The 22,524-nt window shown below is 53.2% G+C and overlaps 5 protein-coding genes across 5 annotated transcripts; 2 read left to right on the top strand and 3 right to left on the bottom strand.

Moving 5' to 3' along the window:
* The first annotated feature begins 123 nt into the window (after nt 1-123).
* BDW47DRAFT_97934 (OTU domain-containing protein) lies at nt 124-2,767 on the top strand. The gene is made up of 3 exons (XM_024820523.1): nt 124-780; nt 859-1,289; nt 1,340-2,767. Exons 1-3 carry the CDS (start codon nt 489-491, stop codon nt 2,069-2,071), a joined length of 1,455 nt encoding a protein of 484 aa, XP_024676151.1. The 5' UTR covers nt 124-488; the 3' UTR covers nt 2,072-2,767.
* Nucleotides 2,768-3,380: 613 nt separating this feature from the next.
* BDW47DRAFT_97933 (uncharacterized protein) lies at nt 3,381-5,758 on the bottom strand. Its single transcript, XM_024820522.1, has 4 exons — nt 5,554-5,758; nt 5,297-5,488; nt 4,745-5,221; nt 3,381-4,681 (listed from the first exon to the last, which is right to left on the bottom strand). The coding sequence occupies exons 1-4, from the start codon at nt 5,635-5,637 to the stop codon at nt 3,485-3,487; spliced, it is 1,950 nt and encodes a 649-aa protein (XP_024676150.1). The 5' UTR covers nt 5,638-5,758; the 3' UTR covers nt 3,381-3,484.
* A 4,866-nt stretch (nt 5,759-10,624) lies between these two features.
* BDW47DRAFT_131431 (MHYT domain-containing protein) lies at nt 10,625-13,597 on the bottom strand (the record flags this gene model as incomplete). The annotated part of the gene is made up of 4 exons (XM_024817308.1): nt 13,042-13,597; nt 12,426-12,990; nt 12,187-12,372; nt 10,625-12,130 (listed from the first exon to the last, which is right to left on the bottom strand). The coding sequence occupies exons 1-4, from the start codon at nt 13,194-13,196 to the stop codon at nt 10,625-10,627; spliced, it is 2,412 nt and encodes an 803-aa protein (XP_024676149.1). The 5' UTR covers nt 13,197-13,597.
* A 2,143-nt stretch (nt 13,598-15,740) lies between these two features.
* BDW47DRAFT_121922 (acetyl-CoA synthetase-like protein) lies at nt 15,741-20,402 on the bottom strand (the record flags this gene model as incomplete). The annotated part of the gene is made up of 1 exon (XM_024815737.1): nt 15,741-20,402. The coding sequence occupies one exon, from the start codon at nt 20,400-20,402 to the stop codon at nt 15,741-15,743; it is 4,662 nt and encodes a 1,553-aa protein (XP_024676148.1).
* Nucleotides 20,403-21,034: 632 nt separating this feature from the next.
* Nucleotides 21,035-22,431, top strand: BDW47DRAFT_121921 (FAD-dependent oxidoreductase; the record flags this gene model as incomplete). The annotated part of the gene is made up of 3 exons (XM_024815736.1): nt 21,035-21,065; nt 21,131-22,007; nt 22,065-22,431. The coding sequence occupies 3 exons, from the start codon at nt 21,035-21,037 to the stop codon at nt 22,429-22,431; spliced, it is 1,275 nt and encodes a 424-aa protein (XP_024676147.1).
* Nucleotides 22,432-22,524: the final 93 nt, after the last annotated feature.

Genomic DNA, 22,524 nt, shown 5'->3' with positions numbered 1-22,524 from the left:
TGTTCCTTACCGTACCAGACCAAAGTGACCATACCAAAGTTACCGACCTCCGCAGTTCTCCGACCGAGAAAAAAAAAGACTTCACAACAGTACAAGTATCAATCGATCTATAGGAAGTGGAAAGTCTCAGAGGTATAGAAAGGAGAGATCCCTATCATACTGATTACAGAAGAAGTGATCGTGATGAGTGAATGACACTGTTGGTCATCTTCACAACTGAACCCTTCGATATTCCGATCCAATCGCCCGTCTGGTAGCGACCATCCGGCAACCCGGACGCATCGAGATTCACTCATTGCTGTCTCGCCTACGTCTTCATTCACTCATTATTGCAACTCTTACCTATTGTCTACCTCACCAACCCCCTTTTGCTTTCTCTTCCTTGAACTCTGCTCGACGGAGCTCTCTTCTTCTTTTCTTCTTCTCTCTCTCTCTTCTTCTGCTGCCTCCCAAATGAGGGTCTTTCGTCGGGCAGAGCTGCTACAATCATGGCCGATATTCCTCACGGTGGGCGTATCGTCCCCATAGTCGACACGCCTCAATCTTCTACCAATTCCACCACGCCGTCCTCCTCCTCCTTTACCTCGTCCTCCTCGTCAACCTCCTCCGACGATGCCTCCGTCGATCTCCCGCCCCTCCAGAAAAAACACCACAAACACCGTTCCGCCCGTCCGTCCAAACCCACCCGCAAGACGCGTACCATGACCGTCGAGCCCGAATGTCTCGAGCTGTCGTGTCTCAAGGAGCTGGACCTCTACGCTCTTCCCACAGAGGGTGATGGTAATGCTCTTCTCTCGCGCCAATGGGGTCCCCCGGTCTCGGGGGGTGGTAGCTGTTTCTGACTAGACCCGCACATAGGGAACTGCCTCTACTACGCCCTCTCCGACCAAGTGTTCGGTGACTTTGGCCATGCCGAGGATATCCGTGTCCGTCTCGCCGATCACATCGGTGCCAATAAAGAATACTTTATGAATTTCATTCCGGCTGTCGGGGGTGAGCGTCGCGCTCCTCGGCGCGCCGCCGCCTCGGCTGCCAAGTACGCGTCTCATCGGTCGTCCGCCTCGGCCAGCCCCGCCCCACCGTCCTCCAAAGACAAGGATCGAAGCTTCGATACCAAAGTGGCGGAATCTAGGAAAGCTGGTGTTTGGGGAGGGGCGGAGGAGATACAGGCTTTTTGTCAGTCGTTCAAGATGGATGTCAACGTGTACACCGAGTATGGTGTGCAGAACTTCCGTGACGTCCATGCTCCGGAGTCGGAGGAACGGGACGTCGTCCACGTTTCTTTTCACGTAGGTATCTCTTCCCATTCTTACAGTCCTGAAAGACTAACCTGTCCCAGGACTTCAATCACTATTCCTCGGTGCGCCACCTCAATGGTCCCCGCACCGGCTTGCCCTGTATCCCCAAGATCAGCAAAGAGGCCGAAAAGGAGGCAACAACGGTCGCCAACGCGGTCGTCGATGTGGCCACTCCGTGGAAGATCTCTGCAATCCAGGAGGGGCTCGGTGGCAAGTATGACCGGGCCGTCATCGTGGATATGCTGGAGCAGTGCCGTGGTAACATTGACAGTGCTTTTGGCAACCTCATCAGTGAAGGCGGACCCGCCATTGACGCTCCGGCGCCCCGGGCTATCATGAAAACGCGTCTGCAGCCGTCGTCGCGGTCTTCGTCGCCTTTTAGTACAGGCAGCAAACGCTCGGCGGACGATACCGACGAGGAAGATCCCCGACCTGCGAACCGCCGCCTGCGCACCCGCGACCAGAAGCGACGCATCCTCCCGGATGTGACCGTGGGGATTGCCTTTCGGGATGACCGAAATGACCTGGTGTCGCTCCGTCTGCGGGTCAGCCCGGACGCAACGGTGCAGCATTCCCCTCCTGAGCCGGCCCCGCCGGCAGAAAGCGACTTGGTCTCCCGGACCAGTCCTGTTGCTCTGGACCAGACGCAGAATGTGGAGGGTGGAGAGGCCGTAGAGGCTGGGGAGACTGCTTCTCGTGCAACTCCGTCCGATGAACAAAAGCCACGGCGCAGCAAGCGCATCAGTCGGAGCCGCAACTCCCCTGCTATCTAGTCGGTTTATCATCTTCCCTTCCCCTTACCCCTCTTTTACCCGCCTTATCTGCCTACATCCCTACCATACCTACCCTACTCCTGCACTGTCATCTCGAGTCTCATACGAAGTTACGATACATACATGGGGTTCGCATTGCCCGGCGTTGGGGACGAACATGCTTCCGGTCCCCGTCATTACAGCATCCTGTGAGCGATTGATGAATTCCTTTTCTTTATTTCATATCTGTTTCGTTATCATCACCTCCATTACCAAACTCGAAGATGTCACTTTCGATCCACTACACATTTCATATCCCCCCGCTCCGAGAGCACGACCAACATCCTATTCTATTCTATTCCATTCTATTCGACCGGTGAGGCGTTAGCGGTGTTGGACTTTCAATCAATGGATGAACTACCATACCATGTTTTTGCATTTGGGTGCACACAATACTCCGGTTGGGCGGATGATTGATTTGATTGCATTAGCAGGTTTTTCTTCATTTTTCTTTTCTTTTTTGTGCCGGATAGATTCCGCGATGATCGCACGTACTTGTGGGGTTAGCTAAGGGATACCTTACTGCTTATTACAATGTTGGAGCGGTTACTACCTACTCCCTACTACCTACCTATCTACCTACCTACTCATCTATCCTATACTACCCAGGTAGATACAGATAGAACCACCAAACAACTACAACAGCACATAGTATACCCATCTCCCTCCATTAAACCTCTAGAAATCAAAGGCCCAGCGATCAATTAATCGGGAAACAGGACTCTTCCAGAAGCTCCCCCCCCCTACCCAGCAACTCAAAGCTCCTCCCAACAGCAAACCGCGTAAATCTACTCCTTATCCTCTAGAAATCTTGCCTGCACTCCTCAGGGACAAGAATTGTACATCGCCGCATACTCAAAAGTCACGGGGTAGAATCCGCATAAATCCTAGTGTAGCAGAGTCAGCTGACCACATGCTGAGAGTAGCAGATTGCGCGTCGCCATGATGCTTAACGGATGATGGCAGGCATGGCAACTTTGTCGGTCTTCGCCGTTACCCTCGCATCTTCAGCCTACTCGGCATCTGCTGACTAGTTTACAAAAGATTTGAAAGCCAGCAACGAGCTCTTCCAAGCTCTCTCAACTAGTTTGCTTCTGCCTAAGCCCCAGTGGGGTTGATTCATGTCCGTTCAACCTAATCTGTCTCCACAGAGAACCCGACTTCTTGGGACCTCTCTACCCGGGTTACAGAGAAGGCATGGATTGAGAGGGTCTAGCTTTGCGTATGTGGTGGTTGTTCAAGTTTAATATACTGATCTTGAAATGGGTGGGCTTAAGACGGAGATACACAGTGAATGGGAAAGAAAAAGCGCCCTCCCCCCCTCTTCCCCGCCAAAAGTAAATGGGCCAGTAAGCTAGTGTTTATCGCTCACAATTACTCCTTCTCATACGTAAACTCTTGAACACAATCCATTGCCCCCGGACGCTTTTCCGTGACTGTAAGAGTTGATGTGCCCGCCTTGTTCAATTGGCCACTAACCTTGAACCGGATCTGCTCTCTGGCTTTGAGTTTTGCGCCCACCTGAGCCTCGGTTCGCCTAGACGATGTCCAGACCCGATGGCATATCACTCTAGAATCAGACTTCCCATTGGGCTCGGACATGCCGAACTCGAAGGCGTTGGGTATTGGAACATTGACGTCCCACTCCAGCGCGTCAGCACGCGAGGGGCCACTATGAGCGAAAAGACAAGATTTATCAGTGCCCTCGGTAAATTCCAGGCTGATATTTATCAGAGTATCCGTCGCGGGAGCTCCTGCGTGATTGAATTGGGCGTCTGGATCGAGGAGCGTCAGATCGTTGTTGATTGCATTCGACGCAGTGATCTCGATGGTAGCTTCTGAGTTCTGGCGTCCCTTGCTTTGGTTGATACTGTAAGTGAGAAGGGGTGTCGGGGGATCGTCCATCGTTACCAACCAGCTTGACGAGTCCCGCATACTCTCGACAAACTTTTCCCCGGGGGTTGCTTGGTGTTCGGTATCCCCGAATATCATAATGAGGATGCTCACTATCAGGGTTGCAATCACCAGGATCTGACCAACAACTGGGATCCATGCCACAGCAGTCAGCATGGAGGCGACCTCACAAATGATCACGGCCAACTCCAGAACGATCTGAAGCACAGCGAGTGCTTGCTGGGCGGTGGACATTTTGTTTCCGTGGGCCACAAGGTCCCAGACCAAAAAGCCAACGAACGCCACCCCCAAAGCAATCCCTAATATGCGCAGGACAGCGGCGGGAATTCCGATTCTAGCGCGGATGCGGGCAAAGAAAGAAACAGTCGCGTTTTCTTCGCTATGCATCAGCTCACTCACGATCTCGCTGTAGATTTCATCTCTCTTGGCTTCGAGACCCGCTTTCCCCCAGTTCCGGGGTGCCTTTTCAATCTTTTCGCCTATCACCGCGAGCTCTATCTCTGCGGCCAATGCGCTGCGTGGGGCCTGCTTGACAATATGCGGAGAGAGAATATTCAGCACACTGGACCCGATGTTGGTTCCTAACTGTCCGATCTCTCCCGGGCTTAATTTTGGGCCATAGTAAGCGAAAACCCCGATCCCGAAGACGAAAAGGCACTATTGCTGTTATTTCCACCCTTATCCGGGAATCATTTTCGGGTTTTCAGATGCTCTACTTACCTTGAGCAGTGTGCCAATTTTCCCACCTGCATGTGATAGCTTCATCGAATGTAAATGGGGCTCTCCTATTGCTACAGTGGTGCTTCGATACCAAATCCCACGGCCAAAACCCTTGAATGCCTCACAAAAGTGTGGAGCTTTCAACAGTGTGTTCAGGAGCTCCGAGTTCGCCGACCCCGAAAGTCTCTCAGACAGCCGTGCAGATTCCACACCTTGCTCCCTGAGAAATTCTTGCAAGTCCTTCAGAAGGGCTGTGCGTAGCTCCGGATCTATGTCTCCTTTCTCTTGAGCAAGGCCTTCTCTTAACCATGTCAGGGCCTTTGGTATCCAAGGGACGTCATCGACACTAATGTCGCTCGGAGCCGAGCTGAAAGCTGCATCTGCCTTCGCACAGATCGCATCGTACAGCATTCGGGAGTAATTGGTATCCGGATCCAATACGTCAAGAATGACGCAGTATTTGTCCAGAGATTCTCTCTACATGATAAATTTCCTTTTGTCAGTGCTCGGAGAGTCGAATCAACGATTGTTTGCTGGGGGTTGTTGGCTTACAGAGCCGTTGTCACCAATCTCAAAAAGGATGTCGTCTTGTCTGTTATCCCACAGGTCGTTGTAATAAGCGGTAGCCCATTTAGGACCTTTATCCAAATAATCATTGAGTTTGGTTAGCTTAAGCATGGCCTCCCGGACGCACATCCGGTTAAGCTGCTTATATTCTTTAGACCCGGCCAGACACTTCGAACCCTGTGACAGAAAATTAGCCGTACGTTTCCTCAGTGGCTGGATTATGAGGTGTAGTAAACTCAGACCTGGCCCGTCCAAAAATACTTGATTCTGGCCTTCTCCTCGTCGGTGAAAGTGGTAGTCCAGCCTTTGGTAGGGACCGACTTCATGATCTCAAGCGCGGTGAATGCTGGAGCGTAAGTACCGCAAATCCAGCTACTCAGGGAGCTAGGCAAATTCTTTCCCAGACTATCAGGGACCTCGGGTTGCTCAGATCCGTAGATTTGCTCCCGATCTTGGGACTTCATATGGTAGTACATAGCCTTCTGAAGCAGCATCCGAGTAGTTGCATCCAGCTGGGGCGAGAAGCGATCAAGGGAAGTTAGAACTGTGCGCAATAGTATCGGGTAAAGATAAGCTCCACTCACATCGTTGGCATTGCAACTTTCAGCCTCACGGATTTTGTTGAGATGGTTAACACGGCGAGGGGATTGAGCGGCTTGTGTTGCCGGCTTGTGAGGTGTACTTGCATCACGGCTGTCATGAGGGATTGTTTTAGCTGCTGCCACGGCCTCTCGACGAGTCGCGATTTTCCGTCCTCTTGCGATCGAGCTGGGGTCGGAGATCAGAGTATGTCTGTTAAGATACGTCATTTAATTAGTTTCATCTGTATCATTATATTTCATATATATATATATATTGCCGGAGGGTTAGGCTTACCTTGTGCCTTGTCTGGTGGCCGTCCTGGGATCGTACTCCCATATAGATCCAGTTGCCGTCGTATGATCGGGTCCTAGGGTAAATTCCAAGGAGCTGAAAAGCATTCCGAGTGACACGTCAGTGTTCAGATTGTTTTTAAACGTTACTCTGTGGGGATTCTTGTCTTCCTCCATCTCGAGCCGCGGATCCTGTATCTCGTAGAGCAGCTCTAGGGCATGACGAGTCATCGCTATTCGGATCTTCTCGGTCCCCTTTCCATCCTTCGATTTCACACGGGCAGTCGTATAGAATTGTTCCAATTGTCCGACCTTTGGATCGGTGAAGTTATGGTTGATGGTGCAAAAGAGGTCATCAAGGGCCGGCACTGTAGCGACTAAGTTTGGAGAATGCTCAGCACCGTCTTCCTGACGGTAGAACGCAAGTTCAATACTTCCAAAGGGGAGGGGATCGCTAAGGTGTATCTCTCCAGCCTTCCAGTGGTCCCTGCCGAAGATCATGTTATGGGTTTTGGGAGGAAGAAGCGGGTTTTTTCGTCCGGTGCCATCTGCTAGGGTTCGCTGACCTGAGTAGACCGGCGGAGGGGAATCACTGCTCACAGTGTCCAGGTACGACGGAGGGGAATCCAAATGCAGCGCAAAAGCAAAGAACTGCTTCTCCGTAATAGACGCGGGCACTAGGTTCCCAATATCCCGGGAGTATGAAATCCGGCCATGAGCCGCCGAGATAGAATCGATCTGAAGTAATCCATGCTCGAATATTTGGTGGCCTTCCAGCTTCCTAGTCCAATATATGGTTTGTTTGTCGAGTGTCACGTTTTCACAGATCTTGTCGTCGATGGAAGCCACCCCTTCTCTCAGAGTAAGGTGTGGTAGAGGAGTAGGCATGTCCTCGTAGTTCTCCCCTGGGATTTCTTCCGGAATGAACCTCACCATCCGATGGCTAGGGTCAGCCAGACTATTTGAGTTGACCGTGTATAGTCGCGTTATTGAACCGGTGGACTCTTTGTGTAGTTCTTCATGGAAACGGTCCATCACAGTGGCGATCCCGAATCGCTCGAACAGAGGGGAGAGCTCTTGGAGAGCCCTCAGCATCGAAACGCGATTTTGTGGGGGAATCGTATCTAACATCTTGGCGATGCCTTTCATGGTTATCTTTTTTTTTAGGCTGGTCAGCACTGCAACAGCGTCGTAGAAATTAGCCGCAACCACTCACCTCAGGATAGTTCACAGCTACCAGAAATCCGTTTGCGTGGTATCGCCGGCGGCCCTCTCTCAGATGAACCCCGTAGACATACTCAACCTCTGGCATCCGCTGCGAATGTATGCTCTCAATCGGGACTTCCTCATATTTCGAAGAGCCAGGGGAGATACGATAAAGCACGTGTCCCACGGAAAGTCGGCCAACGTCGAGCCAAGGATTCTCCTTCATCGCAAGGTTAGGATCGACCGCCCGTCGGCCAGTTGTCGTATGGAAGACGTGGCCGGCGGTAAAGAAGGGGGCCCCATTGTCTGACAAGGGACATTCATTAGGATCTAGAACAAAAAGGAGGTCAAATGACATGTATCTTAACTTACTGAAACCATGAATAAGGGGCGACTTGACTGGCGTGGCGACCTTTTCGTCTGATACGAGCCCAAATTCGTGTTTCTCCCCATCCGTCACTAACCAGTCATTCTCTCTCAAATCCTCGATATTTTTAGTCCCGTCGCGCGTAATCACTTGCGTTCCTCCCACGAAACAGGATGCACCCGAACTGACCGGCGATCTGGTCCAATTTTGCGGGGCAGCACTGGTAATAATGCGTGGGTAGCTCGATCGGACTGGAATTGAACACCATTAGCGCCACCGTACTTTCCCTAGACTGGTGATCCAGTACTCACCTTGGTTTATCCATTCTTTGATTCTCTCTCCCTTTACTACCGTCACGACTGTCACTTGAGGAGGTGGCATTGATGACTCCCCGGAAAAGATGGGTGGTGCGTCCTCATAGTGTGGTACCTCAGCCTTGACGTGGGAGCGAATGGCCTGCTGATAGGGGTATTCTTGGCTGTTCCAGCACTCGAGCAATGAATGGCCCTTGGACTTCCAGTCACCAAACTCAAAACCCAAGTCGAGGATGTCAGTTATCGTCTCTCTGGCTTCGTCGTGCAGCGGTATGTGTCGGAATGGCTCGCTGATATCGTCCGCGGTTGGAGGGCGCAGGTACACATATGATGTGGTTCGCTGCAGTGATCCGTAATTCATGGATAGCGCCTTAGCCGCCGGATGAACAACAGAATGTGCATCCATCCCTGTACTTAGTCTTCTCAGGATGCGTGCGGACTCAAGTTGGCCAAATTGTGTGTCCCAAATCTCACTGGCTACATGGATTTTAGGGGTCGCATCGTGCATGAAATAGTTTGCAATGAAAATCATGCTAGAACTATAGGCATCATGGTTGTTTTCCCCGTCGTACGTCACGTCGTCTTCGAGTGTTTCTGAACGAAGAAAATATTCGTAGAAAGCGTCACAAAACCCAGGTCGTTGCTGCAGGTCGCCAAGGGTCGGCAGCTGCTGCTGCACTAGGTGCCGGTCGAGATAGTCCGCATAGCAGTACCCAGTCAAGCGCGTTATGCAGTCAATCAGTGATATGTCCGCGAACTCCTAATACGGCAATTGGGTCAGTCGGGTGCAAGGTATCTAACAGGCTCGGTTTTGGGGGTATCAGTCATTTTTACCTTGTCGATGCAATTCCGAAAGCCGTACGGATCGTCAGATGACGGAACATTGGACAATGCACGAGCGACGAACGCGTGTGCCAGGGTTTGAACTAGTGGTCTTGCGTCTGCACTTGAGAGATGTTTCCCGCCCTGCAGTGGTTCGCGTGGCGACCCAGCGCTGACATTTGACAGCAGAGTGTCTATCCCACTAACATTGCTGACATGTTCCTGAAGCTGTTGAACATATTCGGAGACGGAGAAAGTCCCTATCTGTTGCAGAGCCTCGCAAAGACGGTCCACAAGATGCAAGTTGTTACTTCCCGGGTCCCTACAGAGCTGAACCATGGCGAAAGACGGATTCGGATGTGGAATGTTCAGATATGACACCAACAATGGAGTCAAACATATGCCGAGATTTGGTGAAATGAGATGTCTACAGAACTCCTAATGAGGGTAGATATAAGTATCAAGGAGCCGCTGTCCATAGATAGCCCAGATGTCACAGTCAATGTATGAACCAGGCGCCAAGCAACATGGATATCATTACTGTCAATGTCTCGGGCACGGTTGCATGTAAGTCCATACGATGTCGCAAAATAACGCAGCCAAGAAGCACAGGTTAGTTCTTATTCATACAATGCAAGCAGTACACCCCTCCCGAGCATCCAGTAGGATAGAGACAACCCTGCAGCATCATATTTCCATTAGGTAGCAATTGCAGATCTGTATGCAGCTTGCTTGTCGTGGCTAAGAAGGTGCATGGCCGAGAACCAGGCTGATACCTCCAGGCAAATAAGAAAGAGGGGTCAATGCAATGATACTAAGGCTGCGCTAATACTAAGAACTATATCATCACTCACCGGCTTCTGTGGGCTAGAGAATATTATAGGAAGAAGTGCGATTAGGCTTCCGGTTAGGCCTTCATGCTGTTAAGGTTGCCAAATAGGGCAAGACATGAGGCCAGAAATGAGGTTTCTAGACCCTGCGGGGTCAGTGAGATAAGGTCACTACAACCACGGGTGGTTCCAACGATTTCGCGTCTCATCCAGTGATGCACTTCAGAAGATTCTCACCTGCTGATTTATATAATTCCGCGGAACTTCATCCGGTACATCGATGGAGGCGGTAACTATAATACTCTCTGCTATGAGCCTGACCCGTTGACTGAGCAATTGAATAGCCCAACATTGTGTAATCAATGATGCTGTTCACATGGATTCCTTTCCTACCCAAGTCCTCGAGCAAAAGCCATATCCACCCACCATGACGGAGTTTATGATAGTAATGGGTATGTTTAAAAGGACAAAACAATAAACAACTTAATTCTGAAAGGACAAAACAATAAACAACTTAGTTCTGAATACATGTGAGTCTATCCAGCCTCCTACTGATTCTCTGATTGAAGAAAATCCATCTTGGCCAATGCCATGAGTTACGAGTCTTCTTGTTTGTTGAGCGCCCTGCTTAGCTCAAGCAGCTGGAGGGAGGTGAATGAAAGATTATGCTCCTGTGGACCGGAATGGTGGATACATAGCTGACCTGGGCGCCTTTTCGGTACTTCATAACTCTATTGGTGCTAGAGTTGTTATTTAATTAAATATAATCCATAGTGAGCACCCTCACTAAAGCGGCGGTGTCCCGAAGAGGAAATCTACGGCCGTCCTAGAAAATCAATCTAGTTTTATACAGAATGGCTCCTAAATGCGCCGAAGATCAAGATATGAGCAGCCAGTCCAAGTTAAGAATAAAAACGAGGAACATGCTGCAACCCCGAATCCGGCCTCTGCCGTACCCCAGGCGAATAACACAAATTATAAAGCTCATCCACATAATTGCTACACGCCATTCTCCCCGCCACAACAGTCGTCTCCAGGATCTGTGGTTCCTGCTCAAGATCCGCTGCTGGCTCGGGGGGCCTGGCGATGTCGACTTTAATCTCCCTGCGGACCATGATGTCGCCTAGTGGGGTGAGGGGTGGTTCGGTTGAGACTGACGAGGCCCGGGAGAGGAGCTTGGGTTCGATGCGAAGTTGTTTGCTGTTTTTGTTTTCCTTCTTGTTCTTTTTTGGCCAGAAGCGGAGGGCGGAGGGAGAGAGGGAAGGAGAAGAGGAGGAGGGAGACGACGGGGTGAGAGCTTCGAAGTTTGAGCGGATTGTCGAGTAGAATAGGTCTTGGCCCAGCTCTTTGGTGAAGTCGTCGCTGTCGGGGACGCCGTCGTTAACTTGTTGCTGGACGCGGAAGAGGCGGAGAGGGGTGAAGGTGAGGTTTGGGTTCGAGACGCGGGTGTCGAGCGATGCGACGGTGCAGAAAGATAGGAGGGTGCAGGTTTTGGTGCTGTTGGAGTCTCTGAGTCCCCTGCAGGGGGCGATCAGAGGTCGTGAGGAGAATTTGGAGACGCTGTTGACGTCGGTTGGGAGGGACGCGTTGAGGGAGGATATGGCGTGGATGAGCTGCGAAGGGAAGTCATCTACGTCTTTGTAGAATCGGGCGCGGTCTGATTTTAGCCAGTTTAGGCATGCCGTCATGGTCCAGCCTTCCATGTGTGCGAGAAGTGCTAGGTGCTGCGTGTCAAGGCGCTTGATTTGTAGTGTTGATGATGGTAGGGGGTTGCTTGTGCCTTTCGCTGTTAAGACCTGGAAGCGATCGCGAACAGTTGGCCGCAGAACGAACGACACGAGATGAATGCCTGGCTCAAAGGCTCGGCTTGTGGCGGCGAAGTCTCGCATGTCCTTCAGATGAAGGCCCAACGTCGCGGAGGGGACGCGGATGCGACGCGAAAGCACCCCTGTGACGTTCTCGATTGTCGTGAATCGGAATCCAGATCCTGCGAGCCGTGATGCATCCTGCTTGCTTAGTTTACGCACGGTAAACATCACCTGTCCTTTGCTGGTACGGAGCCGGGAGTAGCCCATCATGCGAGACAAGTGGGAGCGCGGGGTGGTCGTCGCCAAAACATCGTCGTACAGCATCCCCAGGTCTTGGAGCGGCTGGCGAACCTCGTCGGCGAGATCCTGTGCGGCCACGCAGAAGTGTCGTTTAAACAGACCATCAAAGTCCGGTTGCATCTCGGTGTCTTGCGCTGAGACCATCCCCTTGGAGATGTAGTGTTCCATCAGAGTCTCGTCCGACTCGATCCGACTTCTCATAAACGGCACCACGTCTTTCACCAAATTCCAGTTCCTGCTTGCGCGGAATGCCCACAAGAAAGCAGGATGCGTCCGTGTAAGATCGTCGTCGTTGAAGGTCTACATCACGAAATGTCAGCAGCTGGACCCCCCGAGGCTATCATCAATCCACATACCTTGCCAACATACCGGTCCACCACTTTCCGACTGGGAAGAAGCGCATGCGGCGTGACCATGATACGCCCTGCATGATCGAAGAAAGCACACGTGAGAGTCACCTGCTGTGCCTGGGTCCGCAGTCGTCTGCGGTTCCCACCAGCAACTATAGCACAGCCTGTTAGGATTCCACAGGCAATCGCGGACTATCATGTGGTTGTTAGACAAGCACCTATAGCATGCATCTCGACGCACTTACAAAGACAAAGCATATTATGGCAGTTTGATTCCGAGATACCTGGCCTGTCGGCTTGACAGTCTTGTCGTAATCTCGGTATAAGGTGCCGACGGTAGCGGTCCAGTGCATGCCCGACACCGCACCAGCGAGGAAGAGCCCACAGAGAATACGCCTCCACCAGCAACCTGTCCATGTAGCCTTCCATCGGAAAAAGATACCCAGAGCCGCAGTGCTTGCAAGGATTGCAATGATGAATGAGCCGACAAAATTGCCGACGTGGTAGTCGAGGTTGTAGTTGGAAATCCCCATCTGGCCAATGTAGTGCATCCCAAAGACCGCGGCGCCCGTCAAAACACCGCCCGAGATGATGCGAATGTAACCAGCCTTTTCACTCGCCCCACCGGCGTAGAAAGCCGTGAACAGGATCAGTACAGGGCATACGAATGATAGCCCTGTATAGGGCACGCTGTATGAGATTTGGATGTGACTGTCCCCATCGCCGAGGATGATTGCCCGATTCCCTATAAAATGCATGCTCCAGATCCCAACTCCCCCCATTGCGATCGAGGATGTGAGCAGCAAGTACCTATCCCGCTTGTCAGTAACCGGTCGTTAGACTAGGGTTAGTGTACCATACCAATTGTGGAACCCGGAGGCAGATGTGCGTCTGTGAAGAAGCTCAAGAGTGGTCATGCATCCCATCACACTGGTCACACATGAGAGGATAATGTGACGCAACAGGTAAGAAACGGCAATGTATTTTCCCCCATCTGGGGCTCCAGTGACCAACATGCTGCGTTTAAGAGGGTTAAGAGCACCCGATCTCACTGGTCAAGGCATTGATTGGATGGCGATACTGAGTCCCAGCTGATTACAGAGTGGCTATGATGGATAGCGCATGGAGAACCCAAAAAGAAATTCTTGATCAGGAGAACGTGCCAAGGGTCGAGTCTGAACCAGATGGATCTGATGGCTGGTGGCCACAGGGAGACTTGGATATTATAACTCCAACCGCTCGGCAGTGGCGTACATACGCACGACAGCTGAACTTCAATTAGGTCTCAAAGGATCAACCCTGAATCGTCTCATTGCTCCTTTCCACTTTGCCCCTTCAGCTCCTGACTGCGCGCCATCAAGGACCTTAGCCCACGCTCGGTCCCGCTTTATGGAGACTCGCACGAGGGGTCCAAGAATATATTGAGAAACCCCATATACCCATATATAAGGGATCTCACGAAAGCCGATGGCTGTCGGGATTGGATCTACAGATCGGATCAACCCTCGCTAGCAAGCGATGGGGTGGGGCGTTAGCGAGTCGCGATCCAGTCTTGGTCAAGGCGTCAAAAATGGGCTATAACAGCCACCCTTTTTTCCTGGGGTAACCGAGATTTTTTCTTGCGAATACGATAGGTTCATTTGGTATCTGCTTGATGCGAAATTCCGGCCTGTACGTGGGTTACAGGAGTCGGGAGATTCAACTTCCACTGAGATGCATCTGCGGAGATCGGAGATATCTCGATTTTATCCCGCACACAGGTTGTATGCCATGACAGGACTGTGGAGAGTCCGCGACTCCTCCACGAGGTGATTCAAAACTCAAAATATGATTGGAACGAGGGATACTCGGTTGACATTTTCATTAGGTGTGGGCTGCGAGCGCAGCCAGTAAGCTGCTATTAGCTTGGAACCTGACTCGTTAGCGTAGGTACAGTTTGTTGGTTTGCGAACCCATCAGATCGAATCCAATCGAGGCCATCAAGCAAGTGAGACATGTTAGCCTGTTTGGTAGGAGATGGCAGAGGGGGTTCCAAGTTGCGTGGATCATAGAGTTCAATAAATCTGTTTGTTAGTTGGGTGGGTCCGAGATGGAGGAGATCCTGGCCAGATCGCTAAGTGGCCTTAGGCGATCTCTCGCCTTGGCCTGAACCAGTCAGCCACCAAATCCAGGCAAACAAGTGATACCACCAAATTCAGGCAAACAAGTTATACCTCCTCGTTGAGGCGCCCAACCATGCAGGTTTGTACCACCTTCCATCTCGCGGAATTGAAGCTATCCAAAGTTTTGACATAGCGAATAACATCAGTTATCCCTGAAGTGAACAGCACATTGTCCCTCACTCTAATCCAAACAGCTTGACTATCCTCGAGCATCTTGGTCGACTATCCATCGGGAAATACTACCGACTCATGATTAAAGGTCATCAATAGGAAGTGACATCCTGCAGATAATCCATTATAACCTCAAGGATGAAAAACGACCAGTATATTAAACAGGCAGTCTCCATCCCCTCCCATGGAGGAAATCAACTTGACCAACGGCCAAATTATAACATTCGACATGTCAACTCGACTATGTGATCTACAGCCAAGACACATGACATAGAGGACCCTTTCCATCAATTCCTCCATGTCTATTTCTGTCACGCGCTGTTTCCTTCCTTTCTTTCTTTGTGAGTCTCTTCTGCATCCTCCAATTCAGGTAGTTGTAACCTTCTTTGTCCCCTATATGAGTCCCATTTATAGCTGATCATCGCCTCCCCAGGTATCCGTGCTCAGGGGCCATCCATCGGAAAGACTCGTTTCCGAGAGAGGGAGGTTGGGGATAGGATAACTGCCTGCATCCACCGTTACACACAGTATCCCTAGTGCAAACAAAAGCGGTTTTGTTTCGTACTCGCGAGTTGACTTCCGCGGCCTCTATCCAACTTTTGAAACGACAGCTCAACTATCTCTCCAATCTTGTACAGACTAGGTCTGTCTTGCTATTTTGGGGTACACATCAATAGCGCTTGTCCCAGTTCTTCAATAGCAGCACAGCGCAGCACTAAAAACTCGTCCCATATAGATTTCCGTGAACTATTGACCATCCGGTCTCTATTCACAGGTTGACTCATATGTTGATCTTATTTGCCTTGCAACTTTATCTAATTAGACGAGCTAAAGATCGGAGCACTTATTTCAAAGAACAATTATAACCAAGCAAGAATTCTCCAAGAAAAGGTAATCTGGATTTATTCTTGCATGGTGACACTCTACTGATTCTTGACAAAATGTAAACCTTCTATTATTCGGTTTGCGAGAGAATCCTCTGTCCATCTGCCCAGACAGTAGAGGGGCGATTTGGAAGCGTTGATACCAACCAGTTTGAGAATAGATGCTCGAGTATCTATACTACGTCTTTCACTTCCGAGTTAATGGACAATTGAGGCAGCCTTTGATTTTCTATCCCATAACTCCAGATCCCAAGATGCCAACCCAGTCTAGATACATGAGAAGGAATTTGTAAAAAACAGAAGAAAAAAAAGAGAAAGAAGAAGAAGAAGCCAAATGTATAACCTACTCGCTCCGTATCTCCGCAATCCCCTTTCCAAAATACCGTTGAACCTTGGGGTTCTTACCAGGAATGGCCTTGAAGTTCCGATCAGGGATGGTGGACATCGTCCTCAACTTCTCCTTGATAGACGTATATCCAACGCCCTCAACCACCATGCGCAGTGCCTCGAGGATCATCTTCTCCACACCGTGAATTTTCTCCGCGGGGACGCACTCGGTGTCGTGCTCGAGTCGCATCAGGATCGTCCCGTTGGAAATGGCGCAGAATTCAACCAGGAGCGCAAACTTGGAGCCCTTGGTGTAAGTGATCACCGGGTCCAGCCCGTCGACGGGCATCTTGGGCGATGTGCGGTCGTCGTGGAAGGTTACCATCACGTCCATCAGCGGGTGGTCGGGGAAGTCCGGGCGGACACCGACGGCCTCCAGCAGCTGGTTCCAGGGAATAGCGTGTGCGATGGCCGACTGGCTCGCCCGCTGCACCGCGCGGACGAATGATTGGGTCGACGCGGCGCTGGTGTCCCGAGTGCCTGGGAACTGGATGCGGATGGGGATCGGCTCGAGGAAGAGTCCAACGGTCTCGAGGTCGTCCTGGCCGCGGTTGAAGTAGGGACCGCCCAGGACGATGTCGCTGTCGTCGCGCGTGCACTGGAGCGCCAGGGCGACTGCGGCCAGGCCCAGCTGGTGCAGCGTGGTGCTGGTGGCTTCGGAGAACTGGATGGCGCGCGTGGCTAGGGTCTTGCTTAGCTTGGCCATGTGTGTCTGGCCGCCGTAGCTGGACCGGTGGGTGAGGTTGGGAATGCTGTAGTCGCGGTGGGTGACGGCGCCGTCGAGATACTGCGTCCACCAGGCGGTCTCGGCGGATGTCGCCGTGGTGCTCCATTGGGTGGTCTCGTGGTAGCGGCGCCTGATGGGCCCCAGACCCTGGCCGCGATACAGACGGATTACTTCGGCCAGGACGACCTGCAGGGAGGTCAGATCGGCAATCAGATGGCTCATCGAGGCGAGCATCATCGTCTTGGACACGATGACCCGGATCGGGTGTTGGCGGTCGAGATGGAAGGGGCGGTTGGACTCGCGCCAGAGGTTGAAGGCCTGTACCCGCATCACCTGCGGGGAATAGCGGGCGTATCTGCGGCGGGGTCCCTTTCCGCGGTAATCGAGGTGGGAGCGGCTGCGGAAGATGTCGTGGCGGGCGAGGACGGCGTTCCAGCAGGCGATCAGCTGGTCGACGTCAACTTTGGAGCTGTCGATCTTGCAGGCGAACGTCACATTGAACGCAGATGTACCCAGCTCGAGATGGTACTTGTCCAGCCATTCACGCTCGATGGGGGACACCTTGTTGCGGCCCAGGGGCTTGAGGGCCCGTGTCTGGGTTGTGGGCACGTTCTTGATGAGGCCGTCGAGCGTCTTTGCCATCTCGGAAAGATTGGCCGACTCGACGATGCGGGTGACGGGCATCTTGACGCCATAAGCCTTGGAAATCTTGCTGGCCAGGCGCAGCTGGACGACCGAGTGCCCGCCCAGGGAAACAAAACTGGACTCAGGAGTGACAATGTCCGAGTCAGAGCCCAGAGAGAGCAGTTCCTTCCACAGATCGGCCAGGGCTATCTCGGTCTTGCTCGACAACTGTGACTTCTTGGAAACTGTCGGCTGCGGGGGGGCTGCGGTGCATTGGTTGGCAATCTCCTTGTAGTCGAGCTTGCCGGCAGGGGTCATGGGGAACTTGTCGACGACCATGATGCGACGAGGCATGGCGTGCACGGGGAGCACCTGGGATATGCGGCTGCGGACATCGGCCACATCGAGAGTCTCAGGCTGGATCATGGCGACCAGATAGTCGTCCTTAGGGCAGATGGCGACGGCCGTGGACTCGTGGATGGCTTGCGCCACACGGGTCTCAAGGTCGTTGAGGTCGGTGCGATAGCCGCGCAGCTTGATCTGGCGGTCGTTGCGGCCCAGACAATCGACCTGGCCGGACCTTGTGAAGAAGCCACGGTCTCCGGTGCGGTACATCTTCTCGCCCGGACGGTTGGTGATGGTGTCGGGCAGGAAGCGCTCTGCGGTCAGTTCGGGGCGTCGAATGTATCCGTTGGCCACCTGCACCCCGGCACAGTAGATCTCTCCCACGACCCCGGGAGGCAGGAGCTGCTGGTTCTGGCCGAGGATGTAGATGCGAGTGGTGGGGTTGGGACCGCCGATAGTGACGGTTTGGCCAGGGAGCAGACGCGTGATGGTGGCACCGCAAGTGGCCTCTGTGGGGCCATACATGTTGTAGAGCGTGGTGGCAGAGGACCAGACATCGTTGACATACTGAGGCACCTGCTCGCCGACTAGATATACGGCTCGGAGCTCGGGAAAATCCTTAGGGGCGAGGATTTTGGCGACGGAGGGGGTCAGAATCGCAGCATTGCTCTTCTTCAAATGGGCAAATGGGTCGACCCCCTCGGCTAGAACGAGCGTGGCTCCGTAACACAGGGCGGAGAAGATCTCGTGGATGCTGCCATCAAAGGCCGGGGACATGAGCTGCGAGATGCGCTGGCCGGGAGCAGCAAACAGTCTGACTTCGAGGTCCTTCTGGAAGGCAACCAGACCGGCATGGTGGCACATGACACCCTTGGGCTTGCCAGTCGAGCCAGAAGTAAAGCACAAATAGGCGTTGTCTTCGGGACGGGGGGCGGGCCGGTGGCGGGGCACAAGATAATCGGCGGGAACGTCTTGAGTCAGCTCCTGGACAGACAGGCAGTGATTGCAGGTGTCAGGCTTGCGGTGCATCTGGGAGTTTTCCGGCACGAGATAGAGCTTTCCACCGGCGGTCTGGAAGTTGACGCTGCGGATGTGGTCAGGCAGGCCGGGATCCTGCGCGGAGTATACACCACCGGCCTTGAGGATCCCGTAGATGGCGATGATCCAGTTGACCGACCGGTCTGCCAGCACACAGACGACTTCGCCCGGCTGGATGTTCATTCGCTCCGCCAGGATGGTGGCCTTTCGGTCCATCTCAGCGTAGGTCAGCTGGACGCCGGCCTTTTCGACCGCAACGCCCTCGGGAGTTTCGCGAACCGCACGCTCAAACAGCGTGACTAGATCGTCGTGGATGGAGCAAAGAGAGGTTAAGTCATTGTTGCAGTTGCCGAACCGCATCAGCGTGTCCTTGCAGCCGTCGGTCATCAGCCCTGCCATGGACTGGCCCATGGTCTGGTCTGACAGCAGGGAGAGGATGGCATTTTGGAAGTGGTCAGCTAGTAGTTGGATGTCTTGACGGTCGTACTGCTGCGGCCGGAAGCAGAGACGGAGAGTGCCGTCGTAGGTGGTGTAGACCGACAGTGGAGTGTCGGGGACCACGCGGAACCAGGACTTTTCCACTGGGCGGACCGGGCAGTCGTCAGTCGCCACCATCTCAAACTCCATGGCAATCGCCGAGGTGAAGTTTCTGCTGTAGCCGTCGTCAGGCAGAGAACTCTGCACCGTAGCCAGCTGCACCGAGTGAGCAAAAATGGTGCGCAGGAAGTCGCGGGTCGACATCTGGCGATCCAGGGCAGCGTGGAAGGGAAGCACGTTGAGTAGAGGGCCAATGGTGTCCTGAACACCCGCGATGGGAAGGTTGCGGCCAGACAGGACGGTTCCAAAGACGACCGAGTCCGAGTCGGCGTAGAGGGAGAGGACCATGGCCCAGGCGGCGTGATACCAGGCGGCCAAGGAGACTCCGGTCTGACGGGCGTGGCCGGAGATCTCGGCGAGCGGAATGGAGAATGCGACGCTATCAATTCCAGCGGGCATCTCCTCCCGGACAGGGGGAAGGACGAGCTCTCCGACGGGCTGCGGATGCTGCTTCTTCTGCTGAGCCCAGAACTGCTGGTGCTTCTGCTGATCTTCCTGCTGCAGACGGCGGAGGTCGTTGGCGACGCTGCGGAACGGAGTGCCAGGGGTGATGGTGCGGCCCGCAATGACATCGCGGACTTTGCCGTAGACGAGCTGACCAGACATGCCGTCTACAAAGGCGTGGTGGACGCGCCAGACGATGGTGCTGATTCCGGCCGCCGGGAGGGTAACAATGTCAAAGGAGCATTCGATCCCCGCCGAATCGGCATCCTTGCGCAGAGCGGCCTCATACTCTTCCCGAGAGGAGACTACCGTTTCGGTCCACTTGAAAGGAGCGGTAGGCTGTTCGTGGCAGTCGTCCGCGTCAAAGAACATGCGGAAAATGTCCTCCGTCTGGATGACGGTCTGCCAGGCGGCTTTGACGATGGGGACATGGGCAGTCTGGTAGGTCTCGAAGAAGTTGATCATGTTGGATCCGGGCGACGTCTGGTGGCTGTGGAGGAAGGAGAGCTGCATTTCGGTCAGGGACTCGTCGACACACGCTGTGACTTCCTTGACTTTCTTTTCGGCCAGCTGGGGTTGAGATGGCGGCTGAGTCTGAGTCTCCGCCTGAGCATGAGTCTGCGGCGGAGATGCGACGACGGCAGAGGCGATCAGATCGGACATGGAAGGGCTCAGGAGAATGGACTCGAGAGTCAACTGGATGCCATCCTTGCTACAGGCGGAAGCCAGTCCGAGGGCGACCAGGGAGTGGCCACCGAGATTGACGAAGCTGGAGGATAACTCGATGCTCTCGACGGGGAGCTGGAGAAGACGAGCGGCGTGGTTGATGATGGTGGTCTGCATTTTGTAGAAGTGAAGTCCTCAGGTGGTGGGATGTCTAGATGAATCGCGACGATTGAGGGGTCTGATTTGGGCTGTGTTGTACTGTAGCTGTGAAGCTGTTGTAGTTGTTGATGCTGATGATAAAGATGCTATAGTCGATCCCTTTCTCTCCTTTTATATATCCATCTCATGGAGGTTGTAGATTGAGGCTGTTCAGTCGACACAAAACACCCAAGTTCATCTCCTCGTCGTGTCTCAATCTCACGAAAGTTGTAAGCTCCATCGCAATGTCAGCCCGAGATGAAGCCGTCTCCGGACCATCTCCGGGCTCAGCCAGAGGTGCGATAGACTGAAGTCCGGCCTCGATCGAAAGTTTCGTCCGTCGCAGACTGACTAAGTTCGGCGTTTTTCCAGGGTTATTTTAGGACCTCAAACCGAGCACCGGCCCTTTTGCGGTTCCTGCCTCATGTCGGGTCCGTCGCGTCGGATCCGGCTTACCCTCGACTAATCCCCCCCACATTCTATGAACTCGGAGTCAGCGAAGAAGTATATAAGTCCAGGTCTGTCTTCTTTCTCTTCGCTCGTTGAAATTCATATCATCAACACGCAACTATACGAACAGCCCAACACCAAGTCCCACAAAAAGTTATACAATGGCTCCTCCGAAGATTGCTATCATTGGTGGTAAGTATCTCGTTCAATATTCTCTTGATCTTCGATTCTATTAAATCCAATGCTCACTTATCCAGCTGGCCCCGCTGGCCTCACTCTGGCCCGTCTCCTCCAGGCCAGCAGCATCCCCTGCACTGTCTATGAAGCCGAACTCAACCGCCACGCCCGCACGCAAGGCGGCTGTCTCGATATCCACGAAGGCTCCGCTCAGGTCGCCCTGCGTGAATGTGGTCTCTACGACCAGTTCCTCGCCGTTGCCCGCACCGAAGGAGAGGTGCTCAAGATCTACCAGCCCGACGGCACGCTCCTTCTCGACGAAGGCTCCGACTACGGCGAGCGCCGCCCCGACTCCTTCAACGGCCGACCGGAAGTTGACCGCGTCGATTTGCGTAACATGCTGATTGACTCGCTCGAGTTTGCCAGTCTCAAATGGGGCCACAAGCTCACGGCTGTCAAGACCGACGCCAGCGGCGCCCGTCTGCAGTACGACCTGCACTTCCAGGACCACGTCGAGACCGGCTTCGATCTCGTCGTCGGCGCAGACGGTGCCTGGTCAAAGGTCCGCCACATCATCACCGACACCCGGCCCGTGTTTTCCGGCATCAGTGGCATCGATGTCAAGTACAGCGACATTGAAACCGCCGATCCGGCGCTCGCCAAGCGAGTCGGCAACGGCATGTGTCTGACCCTGGGCAGCCACACCACCGTCCTGTCCCAGCGGAATGGCGATGGTTGCGTGCGTAGCTACGGCTTCATGCGCCTGCCCGAAGACTGGCACACCACCTGCGGAATCGACTGGACCAAACCCGAGGAGGCCAAGCGCCAGTTTGTCAACCGGTACTACAACGGCTTCAACGACGACGCAAAGAACCTGATGCTCGACGCCGACAACGATGTCGTTCCTCGGCCTATGTACATGCTGCCAATTGGACACCGGTGGCTGCACCGTGCTGGGTAAGTCTCCCTCAGACAGTGATTATAAGCATGTGGATGATATTAATAATGAGACAGTGCTACTCTCATTGGCGATGCCGCACACTTGATGACCCCCTTTGCGGGTGTTGGTGTCAACGTCGGCATGGAGGATGCCCTGGAGCTGGCCCACGCCATCATTGCCTGCAAAGCTAGCTGGGAAGAAGCACAGCCATTCTCGAACGTGTCTGGGCTGTCTACGGCCATCCGTCAGTATGAAGAGAGCATGTTCCCTCGGGCCGAAGGATACGCGCGAGAGACATGGATGTACCTGAACCTCTTCTTCAACCAGCGAGGGGGGCACGCGATGTGCGAGTACTTTGCGAGGGCCAAGGAGCAGGAAAAGGCTGCTGCTGAAGGGCAAAAGAGCGAGATTGCGGTGGAAAAGGCGATTACTGTTGAATAGATTAGATACCTTGAACCAGGAGTTGATTATTATGATGAATAAGCGCTTATTATTTTCATTATACTCTGACTTATTGTGAACTATTTCATTGCT

This window comes from Aspergillus candidus (assembly GCF_002847045.1).
Source record: "Aspergillus candidus strain CBS 102.13 unplaced genomic scaffold BDW47scaffold_2, whole genome shotgun sequence".
NCBI classification, from domain to species: Eukaryota; Fungi; Ascomycota; class Eurotiomycetes; order Eurotiales; family Aspergillaceae; genus Aspergillus; species Aspergillus candidus.
Note: the sequence above shows the minus strand (reverse complement) of the source record. Positions and strands in the feature narration are given on the sequence as shown.

Excerpts from the sequence above, each read along its gene's own strand:
- BDW47DRAFT_97934 (XM_024820523.1), top strand. The coding sequence starts at position 489 with ATGGCCGATATTCCTCACGGTGGGCGTATCGTCCCCATAGTCGACACG. Across the intron at positions 781-858 it reads TCTTCCCACAGAGGGTGATG|GGAACTGCCTCTACTACGCC; the intron begins GTAATGCTCTTC and ends ACCCGCACATAG. Across the intron at positions 1,290-1,339 it reads TCGTCCACGTTTCTTTTCAC|GACTTCAATCACTATTCCTC; the intron begins GTAGGTATCTCT and ends AACCTGTCCCAG.
- BDW47DRAFT_97933 (XM_024820522.1), bottom strand. The coding sequence starts at position 5,637 with ATGAAGTCGGTCCCTACCAAAGGCTGGACTACCACTTTCACCGACGAG. Across the intron at positions 5,489-5,553 it reads AGTATTTTTGGACGGGCCAG|GGTTCGAAGTGTCTGGCCGG; the intron begins GTCTGAGTTTAC and ends TTTCTGTCACAG. Across the intron at positions 4,682-4,744 it reads AAATTGGCACACTGCTCAAG|TGCCTTTTCGTCTTCGGGAT; the intron begins GTAAGTAGAGCA and ends TAACAGCAATAG.